General features: G+C 52.6%; 1 protein-coding gene across 3 annotated transcripts in view; it reads right to left on the bottom strand.

Annotated features, from left to right (window-relative positions):
* Positions 1 to 9,612: 9,612 nt before the first annotated feature.
* Positions 9,613 to 22,135, bottom strand: part of CFAP221 (cilia and flagella associated protein 221) — a 90,125-nt gene continuing 77,602 nt past the window's right edge. For 2 of the 3 annotated variants that reach the window (XM_070071560.1, XM_051848749.2), the window contains 5 exons: positions 20,811 to 20,969; positions 20,076 to 20,173; positions 15,013 to 15,105; positions 10,746 to 10,841; positions 9,613 to 9,934 (listed from right to left, as the gene is read on the bottom strand). In XM_070071560.1, coding sequence (XP_069927661.1) covers positions 9,691 to 9,934; positions 10,746 to 10,841; positions 15,013 to 15,105; positions 20,076 to 20,173; positions 20,811 to 20,969 — 690 coding nt within the window. In that variant the 3' untranslated portion in view covers positions 9,613 to 9,690. The remainder of the gene's footprint in view (positions 9,935 to 10,745; positions 10,842 to 15,012; positions 15,106 to 20,075; positions 20,174 to 20,810; positions 20,970 to 22,135) is intronic. The other variant, XM_002712377.5, reaches the window with a different exon arrangement.

Raw genomic sequence — 22,135 nt, 5'->3', positions numbered from 1 at the left:
ACTTCCCGCTCCCTGAGGTCTGAGACATCTCCAGCCGCTGGTTCACTTCCCAAATGGCCACAACACGGGGACTTGGCCAGGCCAAAGCTGGGAGCCAGAAACTCCACCTGGTCTCCCTACATGAGTGGCAGGGGCCCACATGCTTGGACCATCTTCTGCTGCCTTTCAGGTGTGGTAACAGGAAGCTGGATGGGAAGTGGAGCAGCCGGGACCCAAAACAGTGCTCAACATGGGATGCTGGCATGCAAGCAGCAGCTTAACCCTCCGTACCACAGTCCCGGGTCCCTGTTCTGAAGCTTTGTCTCTATTCCCACCGGTAACATGCTTCCCAAGGGGAATGCTGAGATTTGGAGAAAGGAATTAGCTTGATCCATGTCATGCAGTTAATAAAATGGCACAAGTGGGGTTTGGTGTTCGTTCACAAAACCCTTCTTCCTGGCTATTACTGTTTCTTCCTTTTTTTAATTTGAAAAGATTTCTTTTATTTATTTGAAAGGCAGAGTGACCGAGTGACAGGCAGAGACAGAGAAAGAAAGACATCTTCCAACCATTGCTTCACTCCTCAAATGGCCACAACAGCCAGAGCTGGGTCAGGCCAAAGCAAGGGGCCTGGAACTTCATCCGGGTCTCCCATGTGGGTGCAGGGCCCCAAGCACTTGGGCCATCGTCAGCTGCCTTTCCAGGTGCATTAACAAGAAGTTGGATGGGGAAATGAGCTGCAGGGACAAAAACTGGAGCCCATTTGGGGTGCCAATATTGCAGGCAGTGGCTTTACCTGCTACGCCACATGCTGGCCTCACTTTTCAAAAACTCCCTCTGCTTGACAGTGGGGGTGACAGCATTGCAGTCTTCCTTAGAGACACTCCAAAGATTTTTTTAAATTATTTATTTATTTGAAAGGCAGAGTTACTGAGAGGCAGAGGGAGAGAGAGAGAGAGAGAGAGAGGGAGGGAGAGAGTCTTCCATCCGCTGGATCACTCCCCAAATGGCCGCAATGGCCAGAGCTGTGCCGATCCGAAGCTGGGAGCCAGGAGCTTCTTCCAGGTCTCCCACGTGGGTGCAGGGGCCCAAGGACTTGGGCCATCTTCTACTGCTTTCCCAGGCCATAGCAGAAAGCTGGATTGGAAGTAGAGTAACTAGGACTCGAACTGGCACCCATAAGGAATGCTGGCACTGCAAGCGGCTGCATTCCCCACTACGGCCCCAGCTCTGGTCCCCGAAAAGACAGATTTTTTTAAAAAAAGATTTATTTATTTATTTGAAAGTGAGAGTTAGACAGAGAGGAGAGGCAGAGAGAGAGAGAGAGAGAGAGAGAGAGAGAGAGAAAGAGGTCTTCCATCCACTGGTTCACTCCCCAGGTGGCTGCAATGGCTGGAGCTGCGCCAATCCAAAGCCAAGAGTCAGGAGCTTCTTCTGGGTCTCCCGCGTGGGTGCAGGGTCCCAAGGAGTTGGGCCATCTTCCACTGCTTTCCCAGGCCACAGCAGAGAGCTGGATCAGAAGGGGAGCAGTAGGGACTAGAACCAGCGCCCATATGGGATGCCGGTGCTTTAGGCCAGGACGTTAACCTGCTGCACCACAGAGCTGGCCCCGAAAAGATAGATTTTTAATAGGTCATGGGATCATATGATCATTTTTAATTCACATACTTAAATCTGTGGAGATATAAATGATTTTCATTGTGTTTGTGTGAGATACTTAATCCACTAATACCTTTCACTAATTTGAACACTGAATACTGACCTACAGAGGTCAAATCCGTCCCCGACCCTGGCCTGGGTGGAGCTGCGCCTCCCCTCGGCCTGCTCGGCCTTTATTTTCTCGTTGGACTGTCATGCCTTAGTTTCTTTTGGACATCAGAGGCTGGGGCTGCCGGTTGTGACTGTGGCGTGAGGCACGTGCCCAGGTGGTGTCAGCTCGTCGCGGGACCAATGGAATGACTTCATCACTACCAACCATGCTCTTCACAGTGTTGATTTCCCGCCTCCCTGCTGCCTTCCTTCATAGTGCATGGCTCCGGTGCGTCCATGGCCGTGACCGCCTCAGTCTCATTGTCTGTTTTCAAGCGCCCATCCTGTATTCCACATGAACCTGCCCCTACCATGTCAGCACCTGGTTCCCAACGTGCACTGGACACTCCGCTCCGTTAGCTCGGGAGGGCCGGCTGTTGCTGCTCTGTCACCGTTCCTTTGTCCCCAGGGGCTTACCCTTTCAGTAGGAAGGATGGAAAGGCCGTCCCCCTACACTGGGGCCATCATGGGAACATCCCGTGTGCTGGAGATGGCCAAGTTCACGTTCCCTCTGTTAACCTCTCTGCTAATCAAGCTTGCTTTCTGGTGGTGGAGGAGGTGAGGTATTAGTCCCGGTAAGCCCTGGAAGAGTCGGAGCCTGGAGAGAGTTGGGTAAAGAACGCATAGGTCCACAGTAGTCAGCAGGAAAAAGTTCCACGAGGCCAGGCCCTGGGCGTCGGCTCAGGCTGGTGGCTGGAGCCAGAGCATCAGTCTGAATAGGACAGGCAGGTGGTGGAGGGCACAGCAGAGCCGGTGGTGTCCCAAGGGTGGCCAGCTTGGAGCTCCAGGCAATGGGATGTCCCTGGATTCAGCCTCCGGCCAGGCCAACCTCTACTACCAGGAGGTGTAAACACAGAGGCAAAGAGCTCATGTCTCCCGCTGTCCTCACACAGAGCGCTGGACCTGGGACAGAGTGCCTGCACGTGTGTGTGTGTGTGTGTGTGCATGTGTGTGCATGGGCTTGCACTGTTGGTTACTGGGAGTCAGCTTCTTCTGGCTGCTTTCTATATACACTTCAAGGTCTTGTCTTCGTGTTGCTTGCTCTAAAGTCTCCCCACAATGGCTTTAACATGCTTCCTGCCAACAAAGCACTGGAAATGAAGCTGTGTTTCAAGGACAAACCATTTTCGGAAGCATGTGTTGCCGCAGCCCCTGGGTCTGTGCCTTGGCCAAGTTCTTGTGATCTGACCAGGCGAGATCTCCGGTGGTAAAGAAACGACTGCCTTAAGATTTTTAAGGGCTAGCAGCTCTGGGCTGGGCGTGTCGGGCTCCAGCCTGGCCTGCCTCTTGCTGTCTTTGGTGCACCTGCTTTGCTCCATACATGAACTCCTAATTTCACGTATTAATTTTCAGTTACTTGCAGCCAATCATGGCTTCCCTCCGTCAGCCAGATCAGCTGGGCCAGGCTATCAGCTGCTGTTTGCAGATGCCTCTAGGGGTGAGGAGCTCACAACCAGTGAGCTCCAAAGTCAGACCCCGCCTACTCTGGACTCGTGGGATGGAAGGCTGCAGAAGAAATCTGCAGGCAAAACCCCGAGAGGCAAGGCCTGGAGGACCAGGGGAAGGCCCTGGACTTTGTCCCAGAGGTCAGTGGGCTCAGGCCTGGAGTGCTTGCAAGGCACCCTGACTGGTTGTAAGGTGCGGTCAGGTAAGGCCTCTCCACCTAAGAAAAGCAGCTGAATAAAGTCCAGCCGCCCCATGTCTGAGCCAGAGAGCATGCTCCCTCCCTGCAGAAGCCTGGAGCAGGGCAGTGGGCGGCAGAGCTGTGCCCCGGGCCTCTCTCCATTCTGCTATCCCACCCCTACACCCCGTTCCCCAGCTGCAGCCTAGGGCACACACACATTTTTATTAAAGGTTTATTTTGAAATACAGAGTCACAAAGAAAGAGGGAGAGAGAGAGAGAGAGAGAGAGATCCTCCATTTGTGGATTTAGTTTTCAAATGGCCATTAATGGCTGGGATTGGGCCAGGAGCCTGGAACTCCATCTGGGTCTCCCACTTGTGTGCAGGGGCCCAAGCACTTGGGCCATCTTCTGCTGCTTTCCCAGGTGCATTAGCAGGGAGCTGAATCAGAAGTGGAGCAGCCGGGACTGGAACTGGTGCCCATATGAGATGCCGGCGCCATAGGCGGAGGACTAACCTACTACACCACGGCACCAGGCCCTTTGCTTGGTTTTGGTGGTGTGTCCCCGGCAGACCTGGGGGAGTATCCCTTCCCAGACCCAGATCCCTGGCTGGCGCCTGGAGGGTACTCAGCCACTCTTCTGAGTGCTCCACCTTTGTGCTGTGTCTTTGTGCCTGTTCACGGGCCATCTCCCAGACCTGCCCTGGCATGGAGGGGCAGTACCTGTCCTGTGCACCTAGAGAAGACTGCCCAGCCAGCAGTGGTGGCTGAAGTCTCAGTCCTCATAGCAGGTGACACCCGGAAGACGCCAGCTGGCAGGAACGCCCCCCACCCCTCCCCACCCCCCGTGCTGGGCTGGCAACCACAGACAAAGGCATGGGGCTGCTTAGTGGTCATCAGGCCCAGACCCTTCAGCCAAGTAATCATCCCGCCCCCATCCCAGGTGCTGGGATTTGGGAGCCGTTAGGAGGCAAGCACCTCATTTTGATGTTGGATGGGGGCGGGGGTCAGAGCTGTGAACTGTGACCTAGTGGAAGCAATGTGACCTCATTTCATTCCTTAGGTGGATGAGGTGGAGCCAGGAGAGCAGGAGGAAGTAGAGACAGAGGACGCAGAGGCTGCTGGGGTGGGGTGGGGGGACTGCGGAGAGGACTCCGGCCTCCTTGTCGGCACCTCTGCTCGTTGGTTCAACGTGGCTGCACAGCTCCACCTTGTATCGCTGGAGCCCGGCAGATCTGGCTCTGAGTCTGCCCAGGCCTGCAAGTCACACAGGCTTCCAGGATCAGCGCCAGCTTGGGCAGTCCCCTGACTGCTCACATCCTGCCATCCCTGTCCCCGCTGGACGGGAGGAACGCTGCCTCTTTTTAGGTAGGAGCTGAGGACGGAAGGCAGAGTGAGTGGTACATGTGGAGCCCAGGGAAAACAAACTGTTGTTCCTGTAGTGGGCCAGAAGTCAGCCGACGCCTCACCCAGGAGCCCCGGGGTGACCCCTGACTCTGCTGCACCTGTTCCACCATGCAGGAGATCACCCAGGGGTGAGTGGGGTTGCCAGATTCAGAAACTGAAAACATAGGGTGCCCGGTTCCAGGGAAGCTCATCTCAACAGCGAAAAGTGTTTCAGTGTGGTATGTCCCAATGAGTGCATCCACTGTACCAACACATTGTTAACTGGACATCTGAAATTAATTTTTTCCTAGGCACCCTGAATTTTATCCTGGTTTGGAGGAGTGGCTCCCACGGTCAGGATCTCCTTCCCTTGCCCGGGACATTTCCCACAGGGACTTGTTTTTCAACTCCATGAATGAGAACTTCTATTTTGCACCTGTTTGAGGCCAACACCAAAGAAATGTGTTTCACTAATCTGAGTTCACTGGTTTACCAACTATAGTCAGTGCTAAAATACGAACTGTGGACAAATTAAACCTAGCAGAGTTTCACTGAAGAATGGTTCATGGATTGGGCAGTGCTAAGAATCAGGAGAGGCTCAGAGCACTCTGCCCAGCCACATGGGCAGGCAGTGTTGATAGGAAAAGGAAGTGACGCACACAAATCGCTTGATGGGATACAGCTCAGCATTTGCCTTCTTGTTTTTCATTTTTAAAGATTTGTCTATTTTGCCAGTGCCGCGGCTCACTAGGCTAATCCTCTGCCTTGTGGCGCCAGCACACCGGGTTCTAGTCCTGGTCGGGGCGCCAGATTCTGTCCCGGTTGCCCCTCTTCCAGGCCAGCTCTCTGCTGTGGCCAGGGAGTGCAGTGGAGGATGGCCCAGGTGCTTGGGCCCTGCACCCCATGGGAGACCAGGAGAAGCACCTGGCTCCTGCCTTCGGATCAGCGCAGTGCGCCGGCCGCAGGGTGCCAGCCGCGGCGGCCATTGGAGGGTGAACCAACGGCAAAGGAAGACCTTTCTCTCTGTCTCTCTCTCTCTCACTGTCCATTCTGCCTGTCAAGAAATAAAAAAAAAAAAAGATTTGTCTATTTTATTTGAAAGGCAGAGTTATAGAGAGAGGGGGACAGAGTGATCTGTTGGTTCGCTCCCCAAATGGATGCAACAGCCAGAACTGGGGCGATCCAAAGCCAGGACCCAGCAGCTTCTTCCAGGTCTCCCATAGGGGTGCAGAGGCCTAGGGACTTGGGCCATCCTCTGCTGCTTTCCCAGGTGCATTAGCGGGAGCTGGATTGGAAGTGGAGCAGCCAGGACTTGAACCGGCACCCATAGGGGATGCTGGCACTGCAGATGGCAGCTTAACCTGCTGTACCACAAGGCCAGCCCCAGCATTTGCCTTCTTTGGGTATGGTCTGATTGGTTGGCAGCCGTGATAGGCTAAATCTCAGCTGCTGTGATTGGGTGAGATTCAGCTATTGGTTACCAGACTATACTATTAAGTGAGATTGTAGTTTGTTACTACTAAGTTATAGTTCACAATATAGGAGTGCAAAGTAAGGAAGCAAGTTTAGGCAATTATTTATTTATTCCAGATTTATTTATTTATTTGAGAGAGTTATAGAGAGAGGGGAGACACACACACCGAGAGAGAGAGAGAGAGAGAGAGCATCTTCCATCCACTGGTTCAGTCTAAAATGGCCAAGGCTGGGCTAGGCCAAAGCCAGGAGCTTCCTCTGGGTCTCCCGGGTCTCCCAAATGGGTTCAGGGGCCCAGTGGCCATCTTCCACTGCTTTCCCAGGCCATTAGCAGGGAGCTGGATTGGAAGTGGAGCAGCTGGGACAGAAACCAGTGCCTATATGGGATGCCGGCTGAATGGGTGGTGGCTTTACTCACTTTGCCACAATGCCAGCCCCCATGTTTAGGCTATTTTTTACGCTAATTATTTTTTCCTTGAAAAGCAGAAAGACAGATACAGAAAGAGAGACAAATGGACAGACAGACATAAATGCACAGATTTTCAATCCACTGGTTTACTTCCCAAATGCCTGCAACAGCTGCGGCTGGATCAGGTGGAAGCCAGGAGCCTGGGACTCAATGTGGATCTCACACATGAATGGCAGGGACCCAAGTACTTGAGCAATTGTCTGCTGCCTCCCCCGGTGCACATTAGCAGGAAGCTGGATGAGAAGTGGAGCTGGGACTTGAACCCAGGCGCTTTGAGATGGGACATGGGCACCTCCAGTGGTGTCTGAACCATCGTACCAATCACCTGCTCCCTAGGCCAACTTAATTTAACATGAGTGGCAACAAAGACCTGGTCTTCAATGACATATAATTGTCTATAGTAAGTGAAGGGGCCGGCACTGTGGTGCAGTGGGCTAAAAGCCCCGGCCTGTGGTGATGGCATCCCATATCGGCACCAGTTAGAGTTCCAGCTGCTCCATTTCCAATTCAGCTCTCTGCTATGGCCTGGGAAAGCAGTGGAAGATGGCCCAAGTCCTTGGGCCCCTGCACCTGCCTGGGAGACCCAGAAGAAGCTCCTGGCTTCGGATCAGTCCAACTCTGGCCATTGTGACCATTTAGGGAGTGAGCCAGCGATGGAAGGTCTCTCTCTCTCTCTCTCTCTCTCTGGTTCTGCCTCTCTCTCTCTCTCTTTCAAATAAATCAAATAAATCTTTAAAAAAATACATAGTATGTGAGAGGCTGCCTTAGACAGGCTGCGGCTGGTGTCTTGTCTCTGAAGAGTTTGGGTTTGTGATGCAAAAACAAATGCCAGAAAAATGGTGGAATCAGCGAGTTCATGAGGAGTGTTTTCAAAAGGGTGCCTCCGTGGGGTCTGATGCCAGCTGTTAAATCCAAGCATGTGCGCTTATTCTTTGTCTCACCTGTTTCTGTGCGAAGCACCCCGGTCTGGCTGAGGACTCCCCCTCTACCCCGCTATTTCTTGGCACTGTGAGGAGGAGCTGTCCCCAAGGCTCAGGACCCCTGAGGGTCTGGGCCCCCTGGGTCTTGTGCACAGGTGCAGTTTTCCTCTGGAGTCCTGTGTTTGGGCTGTCTGCCCTTGGCCGGTCCCTGTGTTGGGAGTCTGGTGGGAGAAGTCCCACTCTGCCATAGGTAGAAGGCAGCTGGTAGCTGAGAAGGTTGGGGGTGCACCTTGCAGTGCTTCTCAGATGGGAAGAAGCAGCCTGGGGGCACCCAGCACCCCAGGTGCCTCCCACCCAGGGTCACATCAGGTCCTCCAGGCATGGGCTTCCCAAAATCCAGCTCCATGGAGCCAGAGCAGCTTGGACAAGGTTGAGAGGCGCTCAGCATCCTGGCCCCACTGTACCCCACCCACACTGCCAGGGCATTCAGAAGCACCCCCCCCCAGCCTCCTCCCTTTCTGAAGAGGCCCTGCTCCCCCAGGCCAGGACAGGATGTCACGTGTGCCCCTTTGATGTTTAAAGATAATCTCTTTGGATGAACAGGCTCAGGTAAATGTGCTGGCCTCGCTGCTCTCCCTCCCCCAGGGAGACGGTGCTTGGGCTGTGCCTGGCAGATGTGGTGGTGCCCTGCGGATGGCCACCAGCCGGGTGCTCCTGGAAATGTCAGCCATGGTCTCCCGTGGCATTTCCTGGTCCCCTGGTGCCACTTGTGGGTGAAAGGGAAGGGCTGATGGAGTCCCAGACTAACTGATTCTAAAGATATATATAAATATATATATGAAGGTACTTCAACAGTGTGTGGAGAAAATGGAATTAAAAAGTTTTTCTTTTGCTGCAAAAATTTTTGGTCTATGCATAGTTTTCATATAATGTACCTTTTCCACAATGTGCATTTTCCACAGACCTTTTGAAGACCCAACGTATGCATGTATTTCAATTTTTTTTGCACCAAAATGAATTGATCTTTTAATTCCATTTCCTGTGAAAAATTTTAAGTCCTCTTGTGTGTGTATACACGTGAATGTGTATTTGCATAGCTGCATGCATATTCTTAAATATATTTTGTATATACTTATACATATAAAAAGCAAGTGAAGAGAACACATCCAGATACAGCAGGATAACGATGGGTTGTTATAACCAAACTGAGATGCGTCAGCCTGACCGGCCTGTGCCTGTGGACAGGGTCGAGGTGACAAACACAGCCAAAAGCCTCGCTGCTCACTGAACCGTGTTCAGCAGGCCTCCTGGCCACTTTGCAAGCGCCCCTGCCCCTCGTGCTCCTGGGAGTTCCCAGAGGGCCATTTTCCAGTGGTTTGCACACCGTTCTGACAGCTCCAGGCACTTCATGGTGGCCCTCGCCAGTGCTGCTCTTCTGAAGTGGTCACCAAAGCAAAGCGGGCTATGCTGGTTCTGTGCCCCGGGCACCACAACCCCCAAAAGACCCCGGGAAACAGTCGTCAGCACCTGGCTCTCAGTCTGTCCTCACGGAGGCTCAGGCCTTGCTCAGGAAGGGTTCCAACCCTGAACCTTGCACCAAGAATCTTCCAACAGGGGGCCAGCGCTGGGGTGCATTGGGTTAAGCCACTGCCTGCAATACTGGCATCCCGTATGGGCACTGGTTCAAGTTCCATCTGTTCCACTTCCAATCCAGCTCCCTGCTAATGCGCCTGGGAAAGCAGCAGCAGATGGCTCAAATACTTGGATCCCTGCACCCAGATGGGAGACCCAGATGAAGCTCCTGGCTCCTAGCTTCAGCTTGGCCCAGGATAGGGTCATCTGGGCAGTGAACCAGTGGATGGAAGATCTCTCTCTTGCTGTCTCTCCCTCTCTCTCTCTGTAACTCTGACTTTCAAATCAATCAATAATTATTTTGAAAGAAGCTTCCAACAGTTCCATTATACTCATGACATTTTATTTTTCAAAAGAAAAGTCATCGTTCAATTAAAATATATATGCATCATCCACATTTCATTTTTTTCCTCTAGAGAACTTTAATTGCAAACATGCCAGGGATGTAAAGGGGTCTAAGGGCTGCTGTGGGCGTGGAGAGTGAAGGAGAGGAGCTGGCCTCTCGGTAGCTGTCACTCTAGAATCAGGTATGCGCTGAGGGCTTTGCTCCTCATAGTCTTCACCTCCTCCAGTACCCTTTCCCCCAGCTTCTCTGCTGGCTGCGCTTGGTCCTTTATCTCTCTGTGTATCAAAGAGCACAGGGCTGCATGAAGGCACTGAGTAGAACATGCAAGCTGGGGAGGGCACTGCGGTGCTGTGGGTTAAGAGGCTACTGGGGGCCGGCGCTGCAGCTCAATAGGCTAATCCTCTGCCTGCAGCACCGGCACACCGGGTTCTAGTCCTGGTCAGGGCGCCGGATTCTGTCCCGGTTGCCCCTCTTCCAAAAAAAAAAAAAAAAAAAAAGAGGCTGCTGGGGATGCCGGCATCCCGTATCTGAGTGTCAGTTCCAGCTCAGCTTCCGATGTCTTTGGGGCCTTAGCATCCTAAGTCCTTGGGTCCTTGCCACCCACGTGGGAGACCCACATGGAGCTCCTGGTTCCTGGCTGCAGCCTGGGCCAGCCCCAGCTGTTGTGGCCATTTGAGGGGAGGGAAGCAGAGGATGGATCTCTGTCTATCTCTCTCTTTGTCACTCTGCCTTTCAAATAAATACATAAATAAATCTTTATTAAAAAAACGCATGCAAGTCACTCACCAATGCCCAGCACAGCCAGTGAAAACTGGAGGAGTTCACTCCCCAAATGCCTGCAACAGCAGGGTTTGGGCCAGGCCAAAGCCAGGTCTTGGAACTCCATCTGGGTCTCCCATGTGGGTGGCAGGGGCCCAAGCACTTGAGCCATCACGTGCTTCATATTAGCAGGAAGCTGGGTTGGAAGCAGACTAGCCAGGACTCGAACTGGCACTTGGATATGGGATGCGGGCATCCCACGGTGCCACAATGCTCCGAGCTGCACGTGGCTGGACAAATCTGACCCCAGGCCACCTCTCAAGGAGGAGGCACAAGGCCGAGTACTTACTTCTCCTTCTTGGTGTCCTTGTGGTCCAGCAAAGGGAATTCTGCCTTGATCATTTCCGGAGTCAGCATAACCTCGATGTTCTGTTCACAGAGCTCGCTGCAAAACAACAGAGGAAGTGTAGTGGGAGCTGCCCTCCCTCCCAATGCGAAAAGAGAAGTTAATGCTGTGATGGTTAAGCAGTTATGCAATCCTCGTGGCTTTCAACACTAGCTCCATCTCCTTTTGTTAAGTCTGTGTTCAAAGAAGCGTAAGACTGATAAATTGCTTTCTTCGAAGAAGCAACAGCAGCAATGGTTATTTATAGCCAGAGGAGAAAAAAATTTTTAAAAATGGGGTTACTGATTTCATATTCAAGCACGGAGGGAACGTTGCCCAAAAATGACCACATCTTGGGCTGTAGAGAAAGCCCGAGTTATTTCCAAAGCTGGAGATCACTCATGGGACATTCTCTTGCCAAAGTGGAACTAGGGTGGAAATCAATAGCCAACAACAACAGAGAATCTACGCTGGCTTTAAAAGGAAGCAATCAACACATGTCTAAATACTCTCTGGAGACGATTTTTGTCTTTCTGCACATTTCTATTAGAACAAGCGTCAGCAGTCTTTGTTCTATGCAGACTCCGTGGGTCCTGTGGTCTCTGTTAGGACACTCAGCCCTGCTGTGGTGGTGTGAAAGCAAGCACAGAAGATACTTAAATGAGAGGCAGTGGCTGTCTGTGGGCCTCAGTTGGCCAACCTGTGGCCTGGAGCTTCGCTGTTGGGTGGCTAAGGCTGGGTCACTGCCTCTTTGGGTCTCTCCAGGAGCAAAGTGCAGGGGGTCGGGGCGGGAAGAGTATGCAGGGCACAGGTGTGGCTGCTTAGAAGAGTCCGAGGCTCAGGAGATCTCTCCCGTGTGTTAACGTCCCAAGCCAACAGGAGGACTTAACTGCAAGAGAGGCTGGGACATTTAAACTCTGGTTGCAACAACTCTATGTTCTTTAAAAGGAAAAAGCAATGTATTTTTTTTTTTTTAAAAAAAGAAAGATTTATTGAGAAAGAGAGATAGAGAGACACAGAGGCATCTCCCATCTGCTGGTTCAATCTGCCAATGACCACAACAGCTGGGGCTGGTCCAGGCCAAAGCTAGGAGCTTGGAACTCTATCCAGGTCTCTCTTATGAGTGGCAGGGGTCCAAGCACTTGGGCCATCTTCCACTGCTTTCCCAGGCGCATTAGCAGCAAGTTAGATTGGAAGTGGAACAGCTAGGGCTTGAATTGGCATAATAACATGGGGTGCTGGGGCTGCAGGTGGCAGCTTCACCCTCTGCATCACGACTTGCCGCAGCAGTCTGCCACACTCACTTAACCGGCTACGCTTCCAGGACGGACCAAGGCAAGAGCGCGCCAGGGCGTGCGATGAGGTTGCGCTCCCGTCCTCCCCATCAGCATCGTTTTCCTCCTTCGTTCTGACAGCTCCTGATACGTTACTGTTCCTCGTGGGCTGGGCCACCTGGGACTTGTTCCCTGGGAACCTGAAGCCAGTGTGTTCCACACCACCAACCCCCTTGTGGAAACACCCTTAGGCAGCTGGTGTGAAGAGAAGGCACTCCCTTTCCAGAGCTGGACTAGACATTCGAGTGCCACCGCAGTGGACAGGTCATGAAGAAGCGGACATAACGGCTCAGATAGTTGGGGTTTCATCATTGCTTATATGCACGGAAAAATGTGCTAAGAGTAGGTGTGAGAGGAAGCAATGGACGCAGGGAGCCACAAATACCGGGGTTTCCCCAGACGCAGCCTGGAAGACCCCGCGGCCTGGCCAGGCAAGCCGTAGACCAGGCCCTGTGATCACTCAGCGGGCGGGCGGGGGTCTTCACCTAACTGCCACCAGTGCCTAGGCTCTCAGGACTGCTTCGCTCCATCGCACCTGACAGTGCAACTTAGAACATGCAAGCCTGGAATGCTTGAGAACAGGAACGTTTTCAACTACCGAGGCCAGGAGTGCGAATCAGCAAGCAGGCTGCCGGAGAGGACAGTCCCCAGATGGCCTTGACTGAGCCGGCCCTGCCCCCTCTTGTTTGCCACCCTTGAGCAGGAAGCAGCAGGAGTGCCACCACCTGAGCTAAGAAGGAAGCGTCCAGAACCACCAGGCCGTGTCCTTGGCACTCCCAGGACAGTGAGCCCCGTGACGCCCAGGGTGTGAAACCTGCAGCGGAGTGCTTTCAGGGGCCCTCGGCTGCAGTGTGACGCCGACGTCCAGCCAAGACTGCACTCATCCGGGGCTTCCCTGGGCCTTGGGGCCCAGCCCCTGCTGAGCCCTAAGCTTCTGTTGATTCTTGATGCCTGCCTGCGCTTTGCCTGATTCACTGAGCCTGAGTTCCGTCTCACAGACTGCACCGAAGAACCCTGCAGATGTCACAGAAAGGGTGCCGCATGGGGTCCTATAGAAAGCGACAGGAACTAAGTCACCTGGCCACAGACAGACGGGGCGCACTTCCTCTTCCTCACGCGCAGGCAAAGCAAGGCCCTGTAATTGCCCGATGGGGCAGGAAGCAGAACCAGATGCAGGGATGGGTGGGCAGGCAGGGGACGAGGCGCCTGGCCCGAATGGTGATCAGAGACCACGCTCTTCCAGGCTGACTGACTGGCCCTTTCCTCCCCCGCTCCACCATCGTCATCCCCAGGCCTCGCCAGGTGCTCAGCTAAACCAGCAGCCCAAATCAGCCCCCTTTCCTTTGGGAGTAGCTCGTCTTAGCTATGTCCTTGTGGTACCGAAAGGCTGACTACCACAGTGGGGTTTCAGGTTCTTGGGTCATTGCTCATGGCCCCATGCCCTTGCTACATGCTGGGAGCCAGACTGCACATGGTGCACGGATTCACTCCTTTGCCTTCACAGTCCCCCAGGAGATGCGTCCTGGGGCTATTCTGTTTTAGAAGAGAGAATACGGAGGTGTTGAGAGGTGATGTCATCTGCCCGGATATACTGACAGTGAGTGGCAGGGTGGGGGTTTGAACCTGCAGCCTGTACCCCTTCTCACTACACTGCACAGCCTCTCCTGCTCTCCACAGCCATTCTCACGGGATCTAATTTTGTAAAAAGATTTGCTATGTGAAAGGCAGAGCATCAGAGAGAGAAAGAGATAGAGATCTTTCATCTACTGGTTCACTCCTCAGTTGCTGGGCCAGGCTGAAGCCAGGAGCCAGGAACTCCATCCTGGTCTCCCACATGGGTGATAGCCGCCCAAGCACTTGGGTCATCTTCCCGTCTTCCCAGGCGCATTAGCAGGGGGCTGGATCAGAAGTGGAGCAGCCGGGACTTGAACCAACACTCCGGTAAGGGAAGCCAGCGTCAATTGGTGGCTTAACCTGCTGTGTCACAATGCCTGCCCCATCACGATCTGGTTTGAATGAAAGATGAAGATGTGGAAAACAATGTTATATTGGCTAATTAAACTAGAAAGGTGGGTGTTACTTTTGTCTGGTGGTAAGTATGGCGCCTTGTAAAAAACTGGAGAAACAGAATTAAAAGTCAAGTGAGATCCATGCACAGGTTTTTCAAATGAATTTTCCATGAACTTCTTGAAGACCTCTGGAACCTTCACTGGCTCATGGATGCTGCTTTGTAAACTCAAATCTAAGAGGCTTATTTCGGAGCTTATATTCCTTTTAAGATTTCTTTTTATGTATTTGAAAGGCAGAGAGGGAGAGAGAGGGGGAGAGAGAGAGAGAGAGAGAGAGAGAGAGAGAGAGAGAGAGAGACTCCCTCACTTCTCAAATAGTTGTAACAGACCAGGCTGGGCCAGGCCAAAGCTAGAGCCTGGAATATAATTAGCATCTCCCGCACAAGTGACAGGGACCCCAGCACTTTGGGCCATCTTCTGCTGTTTTCCCAGGCACATTAGTAGGGAGCTGGATCAGAAGTGGAGCAGCCGGCACTCTGATGTGGGAATGCTGGCGGTGCTGCAAGTGGCGGCGTAAGCCACTTTGCCACAGTGTGAGCCCGTGGGCTCCTCTTTCTTTTTGTCCGTTCAAACCCTCTCCACCCCAGTGCACACGACCTTGGAAACCTCCCAAGCCCATTAGCACCACCTCTGCTCTTCCTTCCCTAGAGCTCCTGGGGCACTTAAGGGAGCCAGCGGCAGCCCTGGGGACTGCCCAACCTCCATCGGGAATTTAACCAGGGCGTGGTGTGGCTGGATGGCCGGCTCAGGCACTTCCGAACCCGCTCATGGCCGGGTGCATCATTCTGGAAAAGAGATCATGGTAGAGAACAGAGGCAAAAGCCCTACCGCTCGCTGGTCTCCAGTCTGTCTTCATCTGGTAACGCGTCCAGTGGGGTGGGGACATCCACAGGGAGCATCACCGAGTTGAAGGCGTCGGAGCTGTGGGAGAGTCACACAAGCGGCCCAGCGTGAACGACCACCTTAGCCATCCTGAGGTCTTTACGTAAGGTGCTTTGTAAAAAATTATTAGAGACACAGAGAGCGAGTGAGAGCCTGTTTCACTGCTCAAATGCCTGCAATGGCTGGGACTGGACCAGGCCCAAACCGGAAGCTGGGAACTCCATCTAGGGCTCCCACGTGGGGGGCTGCAACTCAGGCCACTTGAGCCATCATTTCTGCCTCCCGGGGTCTGCGCTAGCAGGAAGTGTCAGGAACTGGAGCTGGGACTGGTCCTCTGCTATGGGGCACGGGCAGACGCTCGGCCAGTTGCCCAGCCCCTGCAGAATCTTCCAAAGCATTCTTATGTTGCCACTGTTGAGGCCTCTCTGGCTCTGTCTTCCCTGTCCCCTGAAGCCCACCCCTGCTTCCTGAGAGGCATGGGCAGAGGCCGCGCCAGGCACCCCACAACCCCAGAAGAAGGGGGCTGGATGAGACCTCTTCTGGGGTGTAGAAACAGAACTTGCTGCTGGTAGTGCCAAAAATTTCATTTCCTGGTGGGGCGATTTAGGTGGTTCCATCTTGGCACTCAGAATTCTTTCCCCCACCTTTCTGCTCTTCTTGGTCATTTTGTTCAACTGCAAAATTTTCCTCCCAAGCCCTCACATACTGTTTGGTATTATAACTTTAGAGCTTCAGTGTGAGAGCTCCTGGGTATTAAATGAGAAGAGATGGGAGAAAAAACATTCCTATAGCAAAAGCTGGCAGCAGACTGTTTAAAGATGGAATGAGCATTGCTCTTCTGGTCCCAACTGCTTCCTTAGAGGCCTTCCAAGTGAGATGAAGGAATAAAGGATGGACTTGTGCAATGGCAAAGAGAACAGGACATGGCCAGCGCCGCGGCTCACTAGGTTAATCCTTTGCCTTGTGGCGCCGGCACACTGGGTTCTAGTCCTGGTCGGGGCACCAGATTCTGTCCCGGTTGCCCCTCTTCCAGGCCAGCTCTCTGCTGTGGCCAGGGAGTGCAGTGGAGGATGGCCCAAGTACTTGGGCCCTGCACCCCATGGGAGACCAGGATAAGTACCTGGCTCCTGCCATCGGATCAGCGCGGTGCGCCGGCCGCAGCGCGCCAGCTGCGGCGGCCATTGGAGGGTGAACCAACAGCAAAAGGAAGACCTTTCTCTCTGTCTCTCTCTCTCACTGTCCACTCTGCCTGTCAAAAAAAAAAAAAAAAAAAAAAAAAAAAAAAAAAAAAAAAAGAGAACAGGACAAAGGATCTCAGTGGATAAGCATTTCCAACAGGGCTATGGGAGAAATCTCTAGAAGCCTGGGAGATCCAGAGTGCTGTCTCACGCAGGGGCAAGGGTGAGAACCCGGGCACCCATGGAGGGAGCTGGCCTTCGTGCCGAGTGTGACGCTGCAGGCTGTGGGGAAGGCCGGGGCAGGGATTGGGAAACCAGAGTCACCGAGGGCTCTGTTGCCTGTGCTTTGAGCAAAGACTCTTACTTTTGTTTTATTCTTGTGCCAAAAAGCACCTGTTCAGGGCCACTACTGCGGTGCAGCAGGTAAAGCCGCTGCTTGCCACGTCAGCATCCCATAGGAGTGCCCGCTGGAGTCCCAGCTGCTCCACTTCCGATCCAACTCCTTGCTAATGCACCTGGGAAAGCAGTGGGAGATGGCCCCAGTACTTGCGCCCCTGCCACTCACATGGAAGACCCGGATGGAGCTCCAGGCTCCTGGCTTCAGCCTGGCTCAGCCCTGGTTGTTGCAGCTATTTGGGGAGTGAACCTGCAGATGGAAGTGCTCCCACCCCACCCCCTTTTTCTTCTTCCTCCTCCTCTTCCTCTTCTCCTTCTTATTTTTCTTCTAACTCTGCTTTCCTAATACATAAATAAATCTTTTTTAAAAAATGCACCTGTTGGTCCATTATGGAGATTGGCTGTGAAAAGTCTGGCACCATGGTGTTTGCAGATGGACGAAAACAGGAGGAATACAGGTGTGAACTGACAGAGTGATGAAAGGAGATACCACCGGGTGAAAAAAGCAAATCAAAAAAGCCTCTCCACAGTGTCACATTTTATACAAGAAAGAAGGGGAAAGAAGAAAAATCCACTGATTCTGCTAAGCACCACAAACAGAGACAGGCAAAGGCAAATTAGCAGATCTGGCCGGTTACCTACAAGAGCAAGAGGGGAGGGAGTTGGGGGAGAGAGAGAGAGATGCTTCCCCAGGGGTGTCTTTTTGTGTAGTTCTGTGTTTGGGAAACTAGTTAGTGTCTGATATTTTATAAAGATCAAATTAAACCAATGAGGAAGGAAACCAGATCAGAAGGTGAATTCAAATGGAAACAAATCGTACTTGGCCCAGACTCCATAATTACAGCAAAGGGAGAAGAAAGAGAAGCAGAAAGCAAGACAGGAGGGAGAGCAGGGAGGACGGACCAGGGTGCGGGGGTGGGGTGGGGTGGGGGAGGGAGGGGAACAGTAGGGGAGGGAGGGAAGGAAAGGAAGAACCCAAGTGAGTCAGCTGGCCGCTGGCTAATGGGCTGGCTCTGTGTGGGGCCACAACTTGCTCTCTTGCTACAGTGCCACTGATTCTGGAGATGCACTAAGAACAGGCTGGGTTTATTCTGAGGTGGAGCAGGTGAACAAGGTATAGATGAATTACTAAGAAAGGAGCTAATACGTTTGAGGGCCCATCATATCCCAAATCCTATGTGCATATTTGAGCTTTTTTTTTTTTAATATATTGATTTATTTGAGAAACAGTGAGACAACAGGGAGAAACGTTATCTATCTATCTATCTATCTATCTATCTTTCCATCCATCCACCCATCCACCCATCCACCCATCCATCCCATCTGCTGTTTCACTCCCTAAATGCCTGCACCGGGCTGGGGTGTGGGACAAGGGTGTCCTTATCAGTGTCTTCCCTACTAGGCAAAATGCCCACCTTATATACTGGGTGCTTTTTGTTGTTGTTGTTTTAAGATTTACTTATTTACTTGAAAGGCAGAGTGATAGAGAGAGTGAGAGGTCTTCCATCTGCTGGTTTAGTCCCCAAATGGCTGCAATGGCCAGGTCTGGGCCAGGCTGAAGCAGAGCCAGGAATTACATCTGAGTTTCTTATGGGGTGGCAGGGACCCAAACACTTGGGTCATCTTCCACAGCTTTCCCCGGCTCGGTAGCAGGGAGCTGGATTGGAAGCGGGGCAGCCAGCTGGGACTCCAACTGGCACTCCTAAGAGATGCCAGCATCAGACAGCAGCTTAGCCCACTGCACCACAATGCTGGCCCCACCGGGTGCTTTTTCTCTCCTGCTAACCTCTAGGCAAAGGAGGGTGGCAGAGAAGCACTAAGGAAATGACCCCAAAAGGAATATCACACGGAGAAGTTTCTGGAAGAACAGCTTGCACTCGGCCTCATTTAGGAAGAGTTTTCCCTGCTGGCACTGACCAAGTGAGAGGAAGGCCCCAGGGTCCCAAAGTGGGTGCCGCCCGTCTCCTGTCAAACACCTGGGGAGAGGCAGGTGGCCGGGGAGTGTGCCTGGGGTAGCTTTCGTACTGTTACTAAAATGAAATGTCACATCTGAGCAGCCCGGGCACAACATGCCCAATCCCTAGTGACAAGGGGAGAGGCACGGACGGGCGACTGAGCAGCTCTGCTGAGGTCACACGGCCCTGCAGGGCGTGAGGCGGGCGTCCTTAAGTGGGTCTCCTGGTGAGAGCCTCGCGTTCCTGAGTCAGGCACGCAGGCGCACTAGTGGGAGTTGGGGCAGGGGGACAGTTACAGCAGCACCCACTCCCCCTCTGATTCCGGCTGGCGGCAGGGCTCAGGTTTCCTGGCTGTTCTTGGCCCCGCAACTGGGCTCAGACCTCACTCTGGGCCAGAAGATGTGCACTCAAGGTGACAGCTGATGACAATGTGTTGTGGGACGCTAGCCTTGTTTGCTCGCCAGCCAATCAGCCGTATGAGAGCACTTCAACAAGTTGGTGGGAAAATGGAGCTGAAAGAAAAGTTTGTTTGGGTGCAAAAGATTTTTGAAGTCTATGTATTTTTTGGTAATATGCATTTTTTTCATGAACTTTTGCAAGTAGCTGCATGGTTATATGGCCACTGAATGCAAGGCATCCCCACGGGTCAGGACCTGGCTAAATAAATGGCTCCGGGCTGTTCGATGCCTTAGGGCTCTGGAGGGATCTTACGCAGGCAAAGCAGCAGAAGCAGGGCCACTCCAAGAGTCCTCTTGTCCCCCAGTTTTCTCGCGCACTTGCTCTGTGTCTCAGGGTGGCCACGAGCCCACAACCAACTACAGGCTTGGTCTGAGAAGCCCTTAGAATTGGACATGGAGAGTGCATAAGGCTAATGTCAGAAATTCAGAAAATCTAAAAATTGACCCTGAACATTTCAGTGGAATTAACCAGATTGGTTGCCAACTTTTACTGGGGCGTTGCCAATCAGCCACGGGGGACGTTACTTTTGTGAAAAGCACTTCCATTAAGGTAAATTCAGAATAGGAAAATCAGTTCCACATCACCGTATTTTCTGAAGAGCAAACTGCCCTCATGCTCAGAGACAGAGACAGAAAGACAGAGAGACAGAGATCTTTCATTCACTGGTTCACTCTCCAAATGTCTGAAACAGCCAGGGCTGGGCCAGGTCAAAGCCAGGAGCTCAGAAGTCAATCCAGGCTCCCGCATGGCTGGCAGGGACCCAACCACTTGAGCCATCACCTGCTGCCTCCCGGGATACGCAGTAACGGGAAGCTGGAACGGGAAGAGGAGCTGGGACTTGAACCCACATTCCAATATGAGATGTGGGCATCCTACCCAGTGGCTTAGCTACTACACCAGACATCTGCCATCTCCCTCTCCCCCGCCAAGTTTTACAGGCATGACTTGACATGTTGGCATCTGCCTCTGTGAGCTGGGTAAACCCCCGCCCCCACTGTGAGACAGCCGGGCCTCAGCTTACCTCTGCGTCACCTCCAGCTTAGACCCATCCAGAAGGGAGGGGAGCACCAGCAGCGGGGACTGGAACTTCTTCCAATGCATGACTCCGGGAATGATGTCCTGCAATGGAAGCCAGCACAAAGGCGCTGCACGGGCAGGAACTGCTGGCTGAGGTCAATGTTTGGGAGAGATTTCCCTGTTAGGCAAATGGCGCCTCCTCAAGGTGCGCTCCAAAATGTACAAGGTCATTGTGCTTGAATTTTTCCAAAGCCAAAGGCCACTGGCCAAGGCAAAGGGAGGCAAGGTGGTTGGGCCCACCTGAATGAACACAGCTGGAATGAGCGCAGGGCCCGCGGGGCAAGCCAGGGAGCTTGGAGCCCCTCCCGCAGCAGCAGGAAGCCACCCAGGGTTTCTAGCACAAGATCAGATTTGTGTCGGAGGCCGAGGTCGACCCTCAAGTGGCTAGAATGTGAATGAAGGGCTTTGGGCGGGGCCTTCCAGGGGAATGAGTGACACAAGGCAGCCGGGAGCCCGAGAAGTGGGGATGGGTGGGATGCAAGTGGTGCTGAGGGTTTGGCTGAGGCGTGGGGACACTCGAAGTTGCTATGGCTATTCTTGCACAAGTCTTGCCCAGCCGTGCCCCTTTAGGGCTGGTCGTTGTCACCATCGGTGTCCTCAGTCCCGACCCTCCCCCTGACCTTGCCCCCTGCCTGCAGCCCAGGGCCGGCTCTGCCAGGCTGCGTGGAGAGGGCATTACCGTGTGGTGGAGAAACTGCTTTTGGGTGAGAGGAATGCTGGACCCGTCGTGGGACTCCTTGGTGAACTTGTACTTGGGGTGACAGCAGAGATGGTAATCTATGAGTGTCTCCACGTAGCTCAGAGGGTGCATGACGGCAAACAATCCAGGGTTGGGGTTCTGCAGGGGAGGAAGTAAAGGATTCTTTTCTGCATAGTGGTTCCTAAGCCAGGCCCGACTCTGTGGCTCCCACCGGCACTAATGCTCCCGGTGGGCTCATCGGGGAGACAGAGGCAGGACGGCAAGATGGCAGTGCTTGGAAGTGTCTCTTCCCATGTCAGTGCCAAGTTTCTGGCTTCAGAGCTTCACTCACAACGAGTGGGTTCACTAAACCTACATGGGAACACTCGGGACCCACAGCGCAGCTTAAAATGGCCCAGAGTGTCTGTTTTTTCCAGCCACGACGAGTTAGCAGGAACTATTAAGCAAGCATACTGGTTTTAAAGAGCAAATAAGCTTCTGGTTTTGAGAAGGAAAATAGCTTCTTCGGAACTACTTAAGAGAAGACAAAGGGGACAGTGACATCTGACATCAGGAAATGTCAACATTTAACTTTGTTTGGGTAATGTTTTTTAATTCAGGAAGGTTCCATTCGGATGTGGTGTCTGGTTTTAAGGGAGATGCTGTTTTTCAACTAATTTTCCAGCAGAGCTAATGGAGGCACAGAACAATTATATCAAAATATTAAAACAGAGAGCCTGCGCACCAAACACAAGTACTCTTGCCCCAAGCAACATAGCTTTCTCCCCACACACTATTTGATCTTGGATGGTGAAGAACCACCAAGCTGAGACTTTGTTGTTTGTTTGAATGTTTAATAATTTTGTAAAGTTTATTTATTTGAGAGGCACACAGGGAGCGAGAGAGAGAGACAGACATTTGGTGCAGATTCAGGCCTGAGCGTTTCACAGTGGGGATGCCCCTGCTCAGTGACGGGGCCTTTACAACTTGAGTTTCAGATTGCTGCTGGTACAGGGGTGGTATCCTGTGTCCTGCAATCTCATTAAACTCACTTACGAGTTTTAGTGATTTTTTTTCTTTTGGTATGTTCCACTGTATGAGGGTATGTCAAAAAGTCTGTGGGAAGATGGAATTAAAGGAGTTTATTTTGGTGTGAAAATGCCTTGCTGGGAAGGAATTCAGTCATCTGCCACTCAGTTTGATGTTAGCTCTAAGGCTTTAAAATATTCATATTTACTGATTCGCTTTATTTAAAAGGCAGAGGGAGAGAAACAGAGGGGGTGGGTGCCCTTGTATCTGTCCACTCCCCAAATGCCCACAATAGT

Source organism: Oryctolagus cuniculus, chromosome 3 (assembly GCF_964237555.1).
Source record: "Oryctolagus cuniculus chromosome 3, mOryCun1.1, whole genome shotgun sequence".
Classification (NCBI taxonomy): domain Eukaryota; kingdom Metazoa; phylum Chordata; class Mammalia; order Lagomorpha; family Leporidae; genus Oryctolagus; species Oryctolagus cuniculus.
The sequence above is the reverse complement of the archived record's forward strand: the minus strand, read 5'-3'. Positions and strand labels throughout refer to the sequence as shown.